Below are 16,778 nucleotides of genomic sequence, written 5' to 3'. Positions count from 1 at the left end.
ATAAGCAGTAATGGAAAGAGTGGACTGTCAAAGCCCTGGACGAAGATCAAAAGTAGTAGGTGCAATTTCATGATGAAAATCATTTTATAAATCATTGAAATTATTCAACCTAACTGTCAAAAAGAAATTAAATCTACTATCTCCACTTACTGCAGCAACATGTAATGGAGTACTATGACAGTTGTCTAATCTAACACCATGAAATATTCTAGCTGTTGTTTCAGCATAGTTCTTCATAAGATCCCATAAGAAGGGACATTCTTCTGGCTTTTCTCCAAACCTTAATTTAACACTATCTCCCCAAGCTATTAGCTCTCTCCTTAAGTATACATCTCTACCTGAAAATACAAACAATTCAACATTTAGGAAATAGTAAGTGATACTATGGATTCATTATTGTTTGTTGAGTATCAATTTTTGTGGATTGCATTGAGATAGGTGAACAGTGAATTTAAGTATTCCATGGAGTGTAAATTTCCTATAGGCTTGTATAAAAACTTTGGCAAAACCTTGAAATCAAGTATCCATGAAAATTCTATATTTCCTCAATCTGTAAAAAATTAATACCCACAGAAATAAATGAATAAGCACTAACGGTAATTCATTTGCAAAATATTATCTGATAAAACCTTTGACAGTGTCATATTCCATCCTCAAAATGATCTTAATCTTTGGCAAGATTGTAAAGTTTGTAGATTTTGGGTTCAAGGTGTTTTAAGTTATAATCCTGAGAGTAGACTTGACTGGAAAGTACCTTTTAGCTTGACTTATCTCTTTTCAGTATGTATGAAATTTCTGGATCCATGGCTAAAGTGTTTTAGTCTTGAAACTATTTAGGGACCACATAACATGAAGCAATCATACAACAAAGTGCAAATCTAAATGCTCTGACTACTCTTCAAGACTCAATTCACTTTCTGTGAACTTCAACAACTAAAATGTCAGGTACATTTTCTGCAAGTTAAAAGAGGGTTTTGCTTATAGCATGAAAATGTATAACAATTCTTTATTGTGAGTTAAGCAGAGAAACTAACCTGACTCAGCAAAGTTTTTTAGGGGATCATCCCCAATTACCCAACCATTAACTGCCATAATGTGAGAACTAACCTGGCTCAGCAAAGTTTCTAAGGGGATAATCCCCCATTACCCAACCAATAACTGCCATTATATGAGCAGCTCCATCCCCATACATTGTACCTAGCTCAGCAAAGTTTTTAAGGGGATCATCCCCCATTACCTAACCATTTACTGCCATTATATGAGAACTAACCTGGTTCAGCAAAGTTTTTAAGGGGATCATCCCCCATTACCCAACCATTTACTGCCATTATATGGGCAGCTCCATCACCATACATTGTACTCTCTTCAAAATCCAATGTTCCTTGGTGTGTTGTTGGTTGTACAAAATAACTGTCAATGAAACATTAAAATTATTCATCATTACTTTTCCTTGATCTGATAATGATTGTTGGTTGAATAAAATAGATTTTTTTTTTCTAATTTATTCATAATTGGATAGTTGAATGAAAAAGATAAAAATTTGTTCATAAACAGAGCAATCAAGGAATCATGAATTGTAGCAGATTTGGACTTTCTGAGAATTTTTGACCCCATCAGGTTTTCCCTATCAAATACAGATTCAGAGATATAATATGATCATTTGCATTTTCATATTGTAAGTCACGAAGGCCATGTTTTATGACAGACCAAGTTTTGAAGGTGAAGGTCTTTCAATAAAAATAAAAACTACTGGTAAAATTAAAATTAGATGAGTTCTGGAGTATTGCCTGGTAGCACCAAGTAATGAATACCTAAATGATACTCGATTAATAATAGAAATCACTATATAATAATATGGTAGCTTTAAATAAAAGTTAAAAATAAAAAGTTACAAAATCCACATTTAAAAGCAATAACTCCTGTTAGTAGTCAATTGATGGTTTCGGTCACATTAATTCATTAGAAGATCCTGTATCACTGATCATTTCTATTTTTGTTTAAATAATCCAAACACTAATTACCAGTTAACTAATGGTTTCATCATAATTACATTGGAGAACTTGTATTGCTTATCATTTTTACTGCTTATAGTTTCTCCTATAATAATAGACAAACAGGTTTCAATTGGTCAAAAACTGTCAATTAGTCAATAGACAAGGATGTTAGGTACTGGTAAATCTAGACATTTTGAACATTCTTATCCTGTCAAGACTTTTTCTATTTATCATAAGTTCAAAGTATTAGGAGAGGTGCAGATATATTTTTTTTTTCCTGTCAGACATTGGGTCATGCATGCAAGACAGCTTTGCCAGTCCTATCAACTGTTTGCTAGACCTACTTATTTTGAAAAATAATAATTAGTTCCAAGTTCGATTAAGATACGCCTTAAAACCTTGACTAGAACGACTAGGTCAAATAAGGATATGACCTTGGGATGGTTTAATGACTGAGACCACATTCAATTTAAATTATCCTGTAACTTCAAATTAATAAATGAGAATGTTGTACTACACTTGCCAATAAGAGTGAATAAGATGACTGTCCAGTAACTATATGGATAGTTGTTATATTTGTAGGCATAAAAACAATTTGATCAAAAACAAAGACAGTGGCAAGCTACATTTCCGTCAAAACAAATATGTGTATTCACAGTCATTAACTAAAATGAAAAAATTATTCTTAGAAAATTAAAATTATACAGGGACTTTCTATAGTATAGACTTTCCCTGAATTATAATACTAGTTTTTGATTATTTTATTTATATAAATCTGGTCATTAGTTAACCCTAAAAAGAATTTTTCGCTTTTCAATGGTTTTCAACTACATAATTGATTTTGCCATCAATTGTTCCAACTGTTTTAATTCATGCAAAACTGATTCGTCATATGGAGACGAAACCCGTGTTTCTCGTACTATCAATGTTCTTGCTAAGGCACGTATTCGCGCCATGGACGCATGGTTTTCTGTCTGGACATGCCATTGCATGAACCGTGTGTCCGAGGGATGCATTCTGATAACACTTGCTGAGTCTGAGTTATCCCTGACCTATCAAAAAGAAGCTGAAACATGCTTCTATTCAATATTGTTACCGGAAATTTACTTTCGTTTTCATTTACTGCTATGTGTAAAGATAAATCCTGAGAAATACGAAAATAACTATGATCACATGACTTGTGTTAGTTGGGTAAATGTAGAAAAGATCGAAATCTGTTTACATCAGCATGTTTACCTTATTACCCGCAATAAATGTGTCATTAGAACTGTTGGTTTTCAATGGTTTTCATTTTTTTATTATTGACTTGGAAGCCAAGTAACCAGGATCGACAGAAATTTCAATTTTGATGGCCCCAAACAGTAAAAATATTTGCCGGTCATAGGGTCTGACACAAAGACGTCATTTGTCGGACCCTCTAAATTTCTGCCCCCTAGGTCCAACAGGTCCGACGATTAGCTACATCACTGTATTAGACAATCTAATGCATTTAACCATTTTGTTCTATTTCATATTTTGTTCATACTGGTAAGCTGATTGGTTGGTTGGTGGAGAAAAAACTTACAAACTTTATATTAGAATCATTCAGACAAAATTTAGTTGAAATTGGTCCAGTGATTTCAGAAGATACAGTTTGTTCAAAAATTTAAAAACAGATTATGATGACAGATGCCAAGAGCAGTAATATGGTACATTACATTGTAATTATTTCATGTTTATGAATTTTAGCAAAAAGTCAAAAACTATGACATACTTAAACATCAATGGCTCCTTAACTGTAACTTTTCCTAGTTTGGGACCATCATCAGTCACATATCTGTATCTAGCATTTGCAATAAAGTTCTCTAATGCTTTTCCAATATGGCCTATGACCATGTTTTCTTTTTCAGTAGCCAATTCATTTAGTCTGCGTCTTAGTTCTTTGCAACACTGATCAATTCTTTCTTGACGACTGTACACACCAGGTCTACAGGAAGCACATATATAAAGGAATAAAAAGATGTATTAAATCACCCCATTAGACAAAAGTTTAATACACAGACCATTCAACTGAAAAGGAAGGCCAGAATCATTTCCTTCAACCAAAATTACCTTTGATTGAAGACCTTTATGGTTTTCAAAGATTTATCACCAGAAAGACAAAAAAAATAATAACTAAACAAGTATCACACAGATATGTCTGGCGTCTTTCAGCAATAACAAAATCAGTAATCAGATTGACATGCAATACATTCCACATACATGGTTGTGAGTAATTCTCATACTCCCATAATCAGAAACTTTAAATACAATATGCTTTATTAAAAAAAAAAAATAATAAATGAAGTGGAGTATGACTAAGAGTTAGTTCTAAAAATCTTTTTCAAAATAGGATTTTCAGATGCTTATAAAATGTCATTCTAGGTATCAATAATCTTTCATAAGTTTTTCTTCATCAGTACATCTAATTACAGAATTTTACATTCAACAATGCAAAGATCCGAATCACTGAAACAAAACTTAGAGGCAGGGGAAAATATTTTGTTTTTACCTGGATACATGAATGTATCACAGCATAACAAATATTACTGAGCTATCATTCTTCGTTAAGATTAAATGCATGGATGCTAATTCAACAATATACAAACAATGAAAGATCTATCACAAGCATTTTCCAGAAAACTTAACATTTGAACAATGTTAAAGATGCATAAAGTATAATTATCAAAGACAAAACATTACCTATGTTACTTAAAACTTAATACAATTATCTTACCTATCTGTATTATACAGTCTTAATGCTGTGTCTAAGTCTATGCAACATTTATTACGACGGAATTCTTTATCTTGAATTATCTCTAAAACTGGTTTTGATGACGATATAAATCTGTTTTCTACAGAAAAAAAAATGATAATTTCCCCATGAGCACCTGGTGTATGAGTTGTCAATATATGTAAGAAAAGTTTGCTCTTATTAAATGTAATGCCAAAAAAACTTCTTCTATGAAGTACCTTTTGGCATGACCATTTTTTCCTGACATCATAACAGCTAAATCAAAAGGAGGCAAAATGATTTGAAGTCATAGCTGAAAAATTTGAAAACTTTCTTTCAGTATCTGAGCATTTATGAAGATTATATTTTGGCTTAAAAGTGTTTATTTGGTTTTTTTTTTTAAACATGGTCTAAAAGAAACTAAACAGTTATTGGAAAAATATCAGTGGTTAAAACTCGTATTTTTCCTTTACTAAATCATCTCTTTTTAACATAACCAAACCCAAATGCTAAGATGATTAAGAAAATCAATGATGCTATTTATTATTTTTTGTGGAACTCACCAGTTCATAGAGTAAAAAAAGAAAAAGAAGTGTTACATATGGATTATATGAATGGTGGTTTAAAGATGATAAACATTAATTTATTTATGATAGCTTTAAAATGTACATGGATAAGAAATTTTTTAGTTCTAATTGTAAATGATTAAACATTTTATTTACAAATGTAGATAAAGAGACATTGTTCAAACTAGGAAATAGTTACACAACAAACACTATTTTAAATATCAAAAAAAAAATTTGGATTGATGTATTTAAAGAATGGCAATATTTTGTAGATAAAGATATAAATTCTAGATGGGAATTTTTTCTTTCTTGTCCATTATGGATCAATAAGAATATCAGCATTAAATCAGATAAGGAAGTTGTATTCAGGGGGAGATTATAAGCACACAGAACCTTTTATTCCCTCTTTTGTTCAAACCATTTTAAAAAGAATAAACAGCTGCGCCATGAGCGCATGATACGCCCGATGTCTTGTGTGTGAATTTTTATGCAATAATCATAAATATGTTCTGACATACAGCGCGACATGCGAAAACCCCTTTTTTTTTTACAAAAAACTCAATATCTCTAGAATAAAATTTTGAATCAAAACCAAAAAGTATAGAGATCTTCAGATTAATATAATTAAGACGTGTGTAAAATTTTAAGCAATAATCATAAATCGTTTTTGAGATACGGCGCGACATGTGAAAACCCCCCTTTTTAAAAAAAAATAATCAATATCTCTAAAATAAAATTTTGAATCAAAACCAAAAAGTACAGAGATCTTTAGATTAATATAATTAAGACGTGTGTAAAATTTTAAGCAATAATCATAAATCGTTTTTGAGATATGGCGCGACATGTGAAAAACCCCTCCCCCTTTTTTTACAAAATACTCAATAACTCAAAAATAGAATTTTGAATCATCATCAAAAGTATACAGATCTTAAGATTAATATAACTAAGAAGTGTGTAAAGTTTTAAGCAATAATCATAAATTGTTTTTGAGATATGGCGCGACATGTGAAAAAAAAACACACACCTGTTTTAGTTACTAAGTCCCGTAACTCAAAAAGTTTTAATCTTATTTCACCAAAAAGTATACAGATCATTTGACCATCATAAGAAAAAACTATATTAAGTTTCATGAAATTTGGATAATTCGTTCTCAAGTTACGGTTTGACATGTTTACCCCTTACATACAGACGGACAGACGACATTTGTATACCATAATACGTCCCGTCAAAATTTTGACGGGCGTATAAAAAAGGGAACTAAAGTTATATATTGGATATTAATACCTAAAGTGGTTCCTAATGGGCAGAAAAAGTGGAATGAAATTTTGGAACTTAATGAATTAGAATAGAGAGAAATTTTCAAACTCCCATTTTCTGTAACTAATAACACAAAATTACAACAGTTACAATTTAGAATAAATCATAGGATATTAGCTACAAACAAATTTTTGTGTAAAATTAAAGTAATTAATAGTCAATTATGTAGTTTTTGCAAGGAAGAAATAGAAACTATAGAACATGTACTATGGAATTGTGAAAATGTCCAGAATTTTATTGAAGAAATAGATATATGGTTGTTATCTAATGGTATAAGTATCTCCTTCACCAACAAGAATTTTTTGTTTGGTGATGTCTCACATGTATACAAGGGTGAAATTTCAAATCTGATTTTTCTGTGTCTTAAACAATATATTTATATAACAAGATATTTCCAGAAAGATTTATCAATACATACTGTGAAGAAAATATTAAAAGATCTTTATAATCTAGAGAAGTGTATAGCAGTAAAAAACAATAAACTTGAGAGTTTCTACAAATTGTGGATTCAATTTAATCATTTGTTCGAATTGTAATTAAAGTCCTATTATAATTTATATGTGAATAACATGATGAAATGTTGACTTGTTAACTAAACTAAAAAATATTCATCAGAACATTATACTTATTTTATTTTTTTTCAAATTTTCTTTTTTTATCTATTTAAATTTACTTATTTTTTTTACAAAATTCCCATTCTTAAACAATAAAACTTAGAATATCTGTATGTTTGTTAAAATAATTATTCTATTTTGATCATACTTTTATTTGTGGTCCTTCTTTTGAACATTCTATTATGTTATATTTTCTTTTTAAATGCATAATTTATACCTAGAAATGTGGTATTATATTTAGTAACTACAGCTGATATAATGTTTTGTAAAATGAACTAACAAATACTACATATTATTTACATGTTCTATTACTAACTTTAACGAGGCCAGGATAAGGTACCGGTATTCGATGTTTTTCCATACTAACAAATGTACAGATTTCAATAAAAAATGAAAAGTAAAAAAAAGTGGTTTTTTTTACCTGCATGTGAAATATTCCAAATTACATTAAAAAAACAATCAACAAGTAAGGGAATGTACTTGGTTAGAAAACGAAAAACATAATAGCAATATCAGAATAGGAAGGCATAAAATTTAAAGGGTGACCTTTATATACAGATTTGACTGTAGGTTAAAAAATTGAGAAAACAATTTGTTACTTTGTACTTTCTGATTATTATTAAATAAACAATATGTCATGAAAATGTTGGACTCAACTTTGGTGCAACTGCACCACAACCCGTGGTAAAAAAATGTGCAGAACTTTGAAAATAGTATACCTTCAATAGCATATTTGAATTGTTTCAAACATTCCTCTACATCAATACTGTAAAACTGGTGCAGTTTCTGCATTGGAAATACTTCTTTAGATAAGACTTCATAAATTATCTGAAAAGTAATCATTTTTATATAGCTAAATGACTAGTAGTCTTAAAAGTTTTGACTGGTTTTGATGTGGATCCATTATATTTAAGGAATTTTTATGCATGACCTTGAAATTAGGGCATTAGTCTGTAGTTTACAGGACAGATAAATAAAGAAAGAAACATACTCTGGTAGCTATATATATTTGTGCCACTACGAAAAACGTTTTGGTAGACAATATAAACTTCCTCTGATGCAGTTTAAATATCAATACATTCTAAGAAAACTGAGCTTAACATATCTGACTTGTCAATGTTTTGTCAGAGCTCAACTTTGAGATCAGTCTGTTGATCAAACAATGTTTTAAACACTGTTAAGTTAGCTTTGAATCTGTTGTCCTGCTTAAAAAGGAAACTCAGTTTATTTTTTTATTTGTTTTTCATAGAACTCCTTATTTTCACAACAGAGGTCAGTATTTTGAAAAGTTTTTGTGTTTAGCACTTAGTCACATATCAATTATAGGTATCAGGTCCATTCACTCCCATAACAAGTTCGCATAGTACACGTTTGCACCTTATTTTTATTCAAATACAGGTTAAACTTAAAGGGTAACACTTAATGTCCCCATTGCCTATGTCAGGGGCATAAAAATTCTGATAGGGATGTACACCAAGTGATGGCTTTAGCTCACATGACCCTTAAAGAACCAGGGGAACTACAAAAAATATTGTCATAGCTGATAATTGTTAGATACCTGTAAATGTTCTTCAGTGGTAATTTCTATGGGAATCCCATTATGTTTCCATTTGCCATCGGCTACTTCTACATTGAAATGGTAAAAGATTCTATCTACAAGGTAAGCAGGTTTGAGATGTGGAGAGTTCTTTAGATTGTAAACACATTCTGGATGATCTAGAATCCATGGTGTATCTGTGGCAGTATGATTAAAGACCAAGTCTGTCAAAGACAGAACTTTCCATTCCTTTGACATCTTCTGGACTAAATGGTTAACATCTTTGTATGTATACTGTTTTCCACCATTATTATACACAGGACTTAAGTGGCGCTGGTCCCGTATGGAGTAGGCTGAATTAGATTCTCCTAATTCTTGTAATGGTGTAAAATGGATCATGTTATAGCCAGACATTTTGGCAGCATATAATTTTGCTTCCCATTCAGGGAATGGTCCAAGTAATTTTGTAAGTATAGACTGACACTGTATACAGTCCATGCTGATCTCATCTTCTTCATCGTCATCATCTTCAGTACCAAATGATAAAGTTGGATCAACCAAAAAGTAGCCTTGTCCTGATGGAGATTTCCTAGAATCACTATAATTATAATCATTATATTAAATAATAATACAATAATAAATTTCATAGCAAATGTTGAAAATGTCAAAGTCACCCGAGAACTTGAATTTACAATATTCATAAGCATGTCATCATTTTCATACTTGTTGCGAATATAGTTGCTGAACTAGGTATGGGTTTTACTCATTGTTGAAAGACGTACAGTGACCTATAGTGGTTAATTTCTGTGTCATTTGGTCTCTTGTGGAGAGTTGTCTCATTAGCAATCATACCACATCTTCTTATTTTTATAGATATTGGAATTGGAGCTTTCAGTCATCATCTGCACATCAACTCTTTTATAAGTGAAGTATTGGCTGTTAAATGTGTAAACTTTCAGGTATAAATATACAAAGTTTACTCTGTGTTATTGCTAGAGGGAATCTTTCATTAGCCACACATACTATGTATCAATATCATGTGTATGGCTTATTTTAATATGCATGTTACTTCATAACTGGGAATATTATTAAGCAGATCATATTTTCACTAGCATTTGAAAATATGGCAATTTGTTCTACACAGGATGGATTTCACATTTCTTATCAAAAATACTGTTGTACTATATTGTACCCTGTTCTGTGAAGAAGCTTTGCTGTTACCTTCCCGATGCTGTCAGAAACCATCTTTCAAATTCATTGATCAGCAAAATATTTCAAGCAAAGATAAATTTATCAGATCTAAGAATCTTTACTAAATATGAATTGAGCAAAAATTTAACAATTATAACTTTTTTAAAAATACTTGACCTTTATTACAATGTCATAATGATATTATCACTATAGGTTATGCCTTAACAAATAAGGTATGCTTAAAAGAATTAGGGTAGGTAGGTAGAAAAATAATTCAATAATTTAAAAAATTTTGGCTGGTTTATACAGAGGACATTACTCTGACTTTAACATAGCACAAGTATTTTCTTATTAGGTCGTATATATAATATTCTTTTATCTATATTTTTTTAAAACTATACTTTCATGAATTAGTTACCATATACAACCTTTACTAAAATTTAGAATTTTTGCCAGTTTTAGGGACCAAATAAAGCTATTACTGTAACACTTCAAGTTCTTTACAAAGGATTGATGAAAGAATATAAAACTATACAAATAAACTTTTTTTCAATTCTTGATTTGGCAATGGAGATATATGCTGTATTGAATGCATTGTAAAATCTACCTTGGCTTACAATATATTGTAATAATCTTAAACGTTGACTGGAACAAGAGCTGCACATATTACATTATCATCCTAGAGAGAAACTTTTTGTAAATATTCTTCTAATTCGTACTATGTCCTTTGAAATGAGAACATTCTGAGAATTTATAAAACTCCCATTTTCTGCCTACATTTGATAATATCCAATTCTTACTCCAAGCATTTATAATTTTAACATCACTGACCTGTCATCCACTGTAAAATAGTAGTTAAAGGATCCAGCAATGTAAATGTGTACATCTGCTACTACATCATATCTGTCTATCTTAGAACCAGTATAATTCTTCCAATATACTTCATAGTATGTATCTCGGTCATATTTTGTATGTTTATCTTGTGGATGATTACAGAATACCCGAACTGGACTGGCATGAAGTGACGGACCCAAGACAAACCGAAGAGTCCAACCTATAACATAAAATAGAAAATTAAGTTCCCTTCATAGTAATTTAACAGTTAATTTGTTATTAATATTCTGTAATAAATTCAAAATATTTTAGTGCATGATAAAAACAAAATTTCTATCTTTGTGCTTTTGCATTTTATATGAATTTGGTTAAATATACTTACCAGACTAACTTAAGTTATATTAGAATATGTTTCACTTTATAACATGCTGTCATCACAAAATTTAAATATAAAGAACATACCTTTCTCAAGTCTGTAAAGTTTAAACTCATTGTTTTCTCCACCATGAAGTGTCAGTACACGTGACTGGTTCACAGCCATCATTTCTTCTATTCCCCACTATTGCCTACAAAAGTTGCAAATACTGTTTTAAATACTCTGTAATATATAAAAGTAATCTGTAAATTAGGTTGCAAAAACAATCAATGTGTTACCTGATATTTAGAGGTAGGATGGACGGCTCATAGTCTGAAGAATAAGAAAGTCAACAGAAGGAACTCATAGTTCAATGAACACAAGGAGAAATACAAACATGGATCAAATGTCCAGCATTTTCAGAATATTTATTAACACTATATACAGCACATCTTTTGAGAGGAAAGGATATGTCACAATTCCTTTAAAAGGCCTTTGAGTAAAACTGTATCAAAAATTTGCTTGCTACAATGCAACCTTTTAAAGTTTTTTTTATAAATTTTTGATAGATGACTGTAAAAGTAAATATCTCTTTTAAGGAACTGAATCTTCAATGAGCCCTCTCTCCATGATTTATATATTGTACAATTTGTAGGTCATAGATTTCAGTGCAAATGACAAATGTTATTAAATTAAAGTAATAAAGGTCAGCTGATTGCATGTATCATTCTCTTTCATTCTAAAAATCTGTCCAACAATTGAACAAAAATAGAACACTAAAGGCAACACACGTCCAGTTTCCTATTTTTGAACTTGAAGTAAAAGTTTTGTACAAAGTATAACTTCAATTTATTGAATTCATAAGGGGCCTTTAAAATCTGTCCTAGTTATAGGTTACATGTTGACCTACATTGTATCTATTGAGGGTTCAACATTATAAAATTTACAAACAGGGGACTAAATAAAAATTTCTAAAAACAATGGGGATGTGGAAATAAAACTTCTACTTCAACTTGTAGTTGTACTTGAGGTCAAACTTTTTTAAGAATTTGCAATAGTAGAAAAAAAGTGGAATTTTATGGTTGTGACCCATTATAAGCAAAGGAACAATAAATGTTTGATCTTATTTAAGATTCCTTAACCTATCCTAATTTAAACATTTGTTAAATGCCTTATTTGTCCCAAATACTTGGGTTTTGGTTAAGTACTGTTTAGTCCAGATTATTCCCCTTTAATGTCTGTGTATCAACCATTTTTGCAAAATAAATTTGTTTTACCTGCCTAAACTATTTTCGAAACTAATGTAATCCTGTACTTCACTTTACTGGCCATATTTCTTGGAAAGAATAAATAAACAGCTGCGCCATGAGCGCATGATACGCCCGTCGTCTTGTGTGTGAATTTTTATGCAATAAGCATAAATAGTTTCTGACATACGGCGTGACATGCAAAAACCCCCTTTTTTTTTTTACAAAAAACTCAATATCTCTAAAATAAAATTTTGAATCAAAACCAAAAAGTATACAGATCTTAAGATTAATATAACTAAGAAGTGTGTAAAATTTTAAGCAATAATCATAAATCGCTTTTGAGATACGGCGTGACATGTGAAAACCCCCCTTTAAAAAAAAAAAATCAATATCTCAAAAATAAAATTTTGAATCAAAACCAAAAAGTATACAGATCTTTAGATTAATATAACTAAGAAGTGTGTAAAATTTTAAGCAATAATCATAAATCGTTTTTGAGATAATGCGCGACATGTGAAAAACCCCTCCCCTTTTTTTACAAAATACTCAATAACTCAAAAATAAAATTTTGAATCATCACCAAAAAGAATACAGATCTTAAGGTTAATATAACTAAGAAGTGTGTAAAGTTTTAAGCAATAATCATAAACTTTTTTTGAGATACGGCGTGACATGTGAAACCCCCTCCCCCTTTTTTAACAAAATACTAAATATCTCTAAAATAAAATTTTGAATCATCACCAAAAAGTATACAGATCTTAAGATTAATATAACTAAGAAGTGTGTAAAGTTTTAAGCAATAATCATAAATTGTTTTTGAGATACAGATGTGAAAAAAAAAACACACCTGTTTTAGTTACTAAGTCCCGTAACTCAAAAAGTTTTAATCTTATTTTCACCAAAAAGTATACAGATCGTTTGACTAAGAAACAACTATGTTAAGTTTCATGAAATTTGGATAAGTCATTCTCAAGTTATGGTGCGACATGTTTATGTAACAGTGGTTTGATTCCGCCAGTGTACTTTATCCGGCGGAAGAAAATCCCCAGTGATTTTTATCCACCAACGAAAAATCACTAGGTTTTTCTATCCGGGTCCAGTGTAAATCATCCACCAGTCATTATAAGGTTCTAAAAAGGTTTTTTTTGAAGGGGAAATATATATAAAATGTGGCTTTATAGTTTTTAGTGTATTTGAAACTTGCATAGTTGATTTATGTAAAAAGTGGAGAGTTTTCATCCAAGGAATGTTCACACAAGTGTTTTTAAACAAGGAATGATTACACTAGTGATTTTGTACCGGAATGATTGCACTAGTTATTTTATACCGGGATTAATTACACCAGTGCTTTAGATCCATTCATTGATGAAGTGATTAGTACTCATTTTGAACGCACAATATAAACACAATAATGCTTATTAACGAATAAGATTTAAATAATTTTTCTATGCAAATCTATCAAATCATATGCTTTTAAATTGTCACTAATTGTAATATTTATTTTTACTGGATTGCCAAAGTTTTTCTGTATATTTGCGTTTCGGTCGACTTGGATATAAAATCATATCTTCTGTCAATATCAAAGGATGCCTCTATAATTGAAACTTTGTGTAAGAACAAATCTGCTCTTTAAATTTGGTTTATATCATGTTCAATGTCCTGATCATTGATAAAGTATTTTGAGTTATAAAAACATCCTCCTCATTATCATCAATATTATTTACTAGATTGACTCAGATTAATTAAACTGGTTCCTTGAAAATCATTTTAATTTTAACCCATTTATTTATGTAAACAATAAACCGGTCTAATATCAACAAAACAACGATATCAAGATCGACGCTTTCAAACTATTTACATCCAATATTCTCTAGTGAAAAACAGTTACCCGGAATGAATACACGGCGGAATGAAAGTACGCTTACATTTACGCCGGACAGACAGACAGACAGACACCGGACATTTGTATACCATAATACGTCCCGTCAAAAATTGACGGGCGTATAAAAAGCATACAATAACCATGATAACTTGAAAGTTGTTTTCCAGGCTTGCATTTATGTTCCTGCTAAAAAAAAATCCTTGCACATGAGCTTTTTAAGTATTTACTTTGGAACAGTCCAACTTCAAGTGTCTTATAAATTATTCTAAATATATGTTATTTATCTATAGATGTCATTGAAATATTTCTTAGGATATTTCTTCTTTAAACTATTGCAGGCAGACACAACAGGAAAGATTTATAAGAACTTGATGCCTTAAATCTATGTTTTTGTTTAATGCCTTAGTGGACCTATGATTGGATTCTTCTTCTTTATAGCTAGCCCCCCCCCCCCCCCCCCCCCCCCCCAAAAAAAAAAACCAACAAAACAACCAAAAACAAAACAACTAAGGCATGGCATTACCTGTACAGTTAATATATACTCTGAAGACAATACATGTATATACAATTCAGAATTGATGTGGTATGTGAACCTGTCTTGAGTATATTAACTGAACTGGTAATACCATGCCTATTTACTGTTTTATTTTTGTTGTTGAGGGGGAGGGGGACAGATGAATCCAAACATTGGCTCACTCTTGACAGAAAATACAAATTATTATTAATATGTAGATATAATATAAATTCAATAATGTATTGAAATCAAAGAATTATACCATTGTCAGAACATTGTGTGCTGGACTAGAGGGTGTCAGACCAATCAGGTGTTGGACTTATGGGATGTCTAGGTTTATTGCATAGGGTGTAACAGGAGAGAATGATTCTTACTAGAAATTCTCATGGTCTCCTCTGGGACTTGAAACCCAGGACCTCATTGTTCAAAGTGAGCACTTAAACCGACTGAGCTAGAGTTATTCCCTTCCCTAGCTCTACCGCTTACATCTTGTCATGTATCTACATGTACTATGCAAGGGAAGCACTGTGGGTTTATTAGTTGGGCACCAAATGTAACTGGAGAGCATGATTCTTATTAGAAAATCACATTGTCTCTAGGAATTGAACCTGGGTCTTCTGTGTTCGAAGTCAGTGCCCTAATGACTGAGCTAAAGAAGTGCTTCCCTAGCTCAACTGCTTACGGCTGGCAAAGTACCTACTCACAAGGGAAGCAATATCCCATCACAGGCTGAGGGGATCTCTTTTTTAATTTTTCCATAGGGCGTTATTCAGTTGTAATATAAAAATGAGGAGATGTGGTATGCTTGCCAATGGCAATGAGACAACTATCCACCCGAGTTAAAAATGAAGTGGAAGTAATTAAGCAATTTAATCTCAATTACAATATCTTGACTCAGTGTAGGACAAAGTTTGGGAAATAAACAACTGCTAAACAGTAAACAGTAAACTTTATTTTTAATTCAAATTGTATTTGTTTCCACTCACCTCTTTTATAACACGTAAATGAACAGTGCACAATATTTTTAGGCACTGGCTACGGTTACATTGCAATGTAACAATAATAAAAAAGTTATTGTTACATTGGAGACTAATTGCAGGAATGCAGGGTTGGATAAGGAACTGATTAATTACGAATGTAATAATAATATTCGTGTCTTGGTATAGTTTTATTGCTTAATTCTTTGATACTCGATAATCATCGTAATAATAATACTAATAATAATTATTTATTATTATTATTATTATTATTATTATTATTGAAGTGCATTAACATAACAATAGCACAACGTTACTGTAGACACAAATATTATTGTTACATTCGTAATTAATTGGTTCCTTACCCAACCCTGCGATCCTGCAATTAGTCTCCAATGTAACAATAACTTTTTTTCAATGTAACCGTAGCCAGTGCCTATTTAATATACATCCACTAACAAATAGCTATTTACAGGCTCTATCTGTTTGTGGTATGTAGAAATAATGTGCAGGTTTGTTGAAGGTCAATGATGCTACAAGCTAATGCATCATAAGTGTGTTTACAAGAATGTCAATATAAAATTACATCCATGTCAGTTTCATGCATGTTTGGAAACACAAAAAAAACTGCAAAGCCAAAAGGTCGGGTACTGCAGAAATTATCCCTCAAAAAGTATATATCTTTTTTTGTAGCAGAGTATTGCACAACACTGGCAACAGTAGAGATACCCTCTGGAAAATACTCACAAAATTGTCCTTACATTATCATGTGTACATAGGGAAGTTGGTTTGTCACCAAGTTTTCCTCACTTTGATAAATTCGTCTGCCAAAGCTGACCTAGCTTTGACCTGTTAACCCTCAGCTTCAAGGTCGTCTGATTTAATTCGAAAATAATGGACAGGTAATCCTAAGGAGAAGATCTATTTGTAAATTGTTATTTCCAATAATTAATTTTTATCTGTAACTTTTTTTAGGCATTTTTGTAGAATAATAT

The 16,778-nt window shown here is 31.0% G+C and overlaps 1 protein-coding gene across 2 annotated transcripts in view; it reads right to left on the bottom strand.

Moving 5' to 3' along the window:
* The window catches only part of LOC127727093 (glycogen debranching enzyme-like), a 49,455-nt gene extending 32,804 nt beyond the window's left edge, over positions 1–16,651 (bottom strand). Inside the window, exons 1-9 of one of the 2 annotated variants that reach the window (XM_052234504.1) lie at positions 16,531–16,651; positions 11,268–11,371; positions 10,803–11,025; positions 8,802–9,378; positions 7,963–8,071; positions 4,750–4,867; positions 3,748–3,960; positions 1,271–1,410; positions 151–338 (exon numbers count right to left, since the gene is read on the bottom strand). In XM_052234504.1, the coding sequence (XP_052090464.1) occupies positions 151–338; positions 1,271–1,410; positions 3,748–3,960; positions 4,750–4,867; positions 7,963–8,071; positions 8,802–9,378; positions 10,803–11,025; positions 11,268–11,349 (1,650 nt within the window). In that variant the 5' untranslated portion in view covers positions 11,350–11,371; positions 16,531–16,651. The remainder of the gene's footprint in view (positions 1–150; positions 339–1,270; positions 1,411–3,747; positions 3,961–4,749; positions 4,868–7,962; positions 8,072–8,801; positions 9,379–10,802; positions 11,026–11,267; positions 11,372–16,530) is intronic. The other variant, XM_052234505.1, reaches the window with a different exon arrangement.
* Positions 16,652–16,778: the final 127 nt, after the last annotated feature.

The sequence above is a fragment of the Mytilus californianus genome, unplaced genomic scaffold (genome assembly GCF_021869535.1).
Source record: "Mytilus californianus isolate M0D057914Y unplaced genomic scaffold, xbMytCali1.0.p SCAF_19, whole genome shotgun sequence".
Lineage (NCBI taxonomy): Eukaryota > Metazoa > Mollusca > Bivalvia > Mytilida > Mytilidae > Mytilus > Mytilus californianus.
Note: the sequence above shows the minus strand (reverse complement) of the source record. Positions and strands in the feature narration are given on the sequence as shown.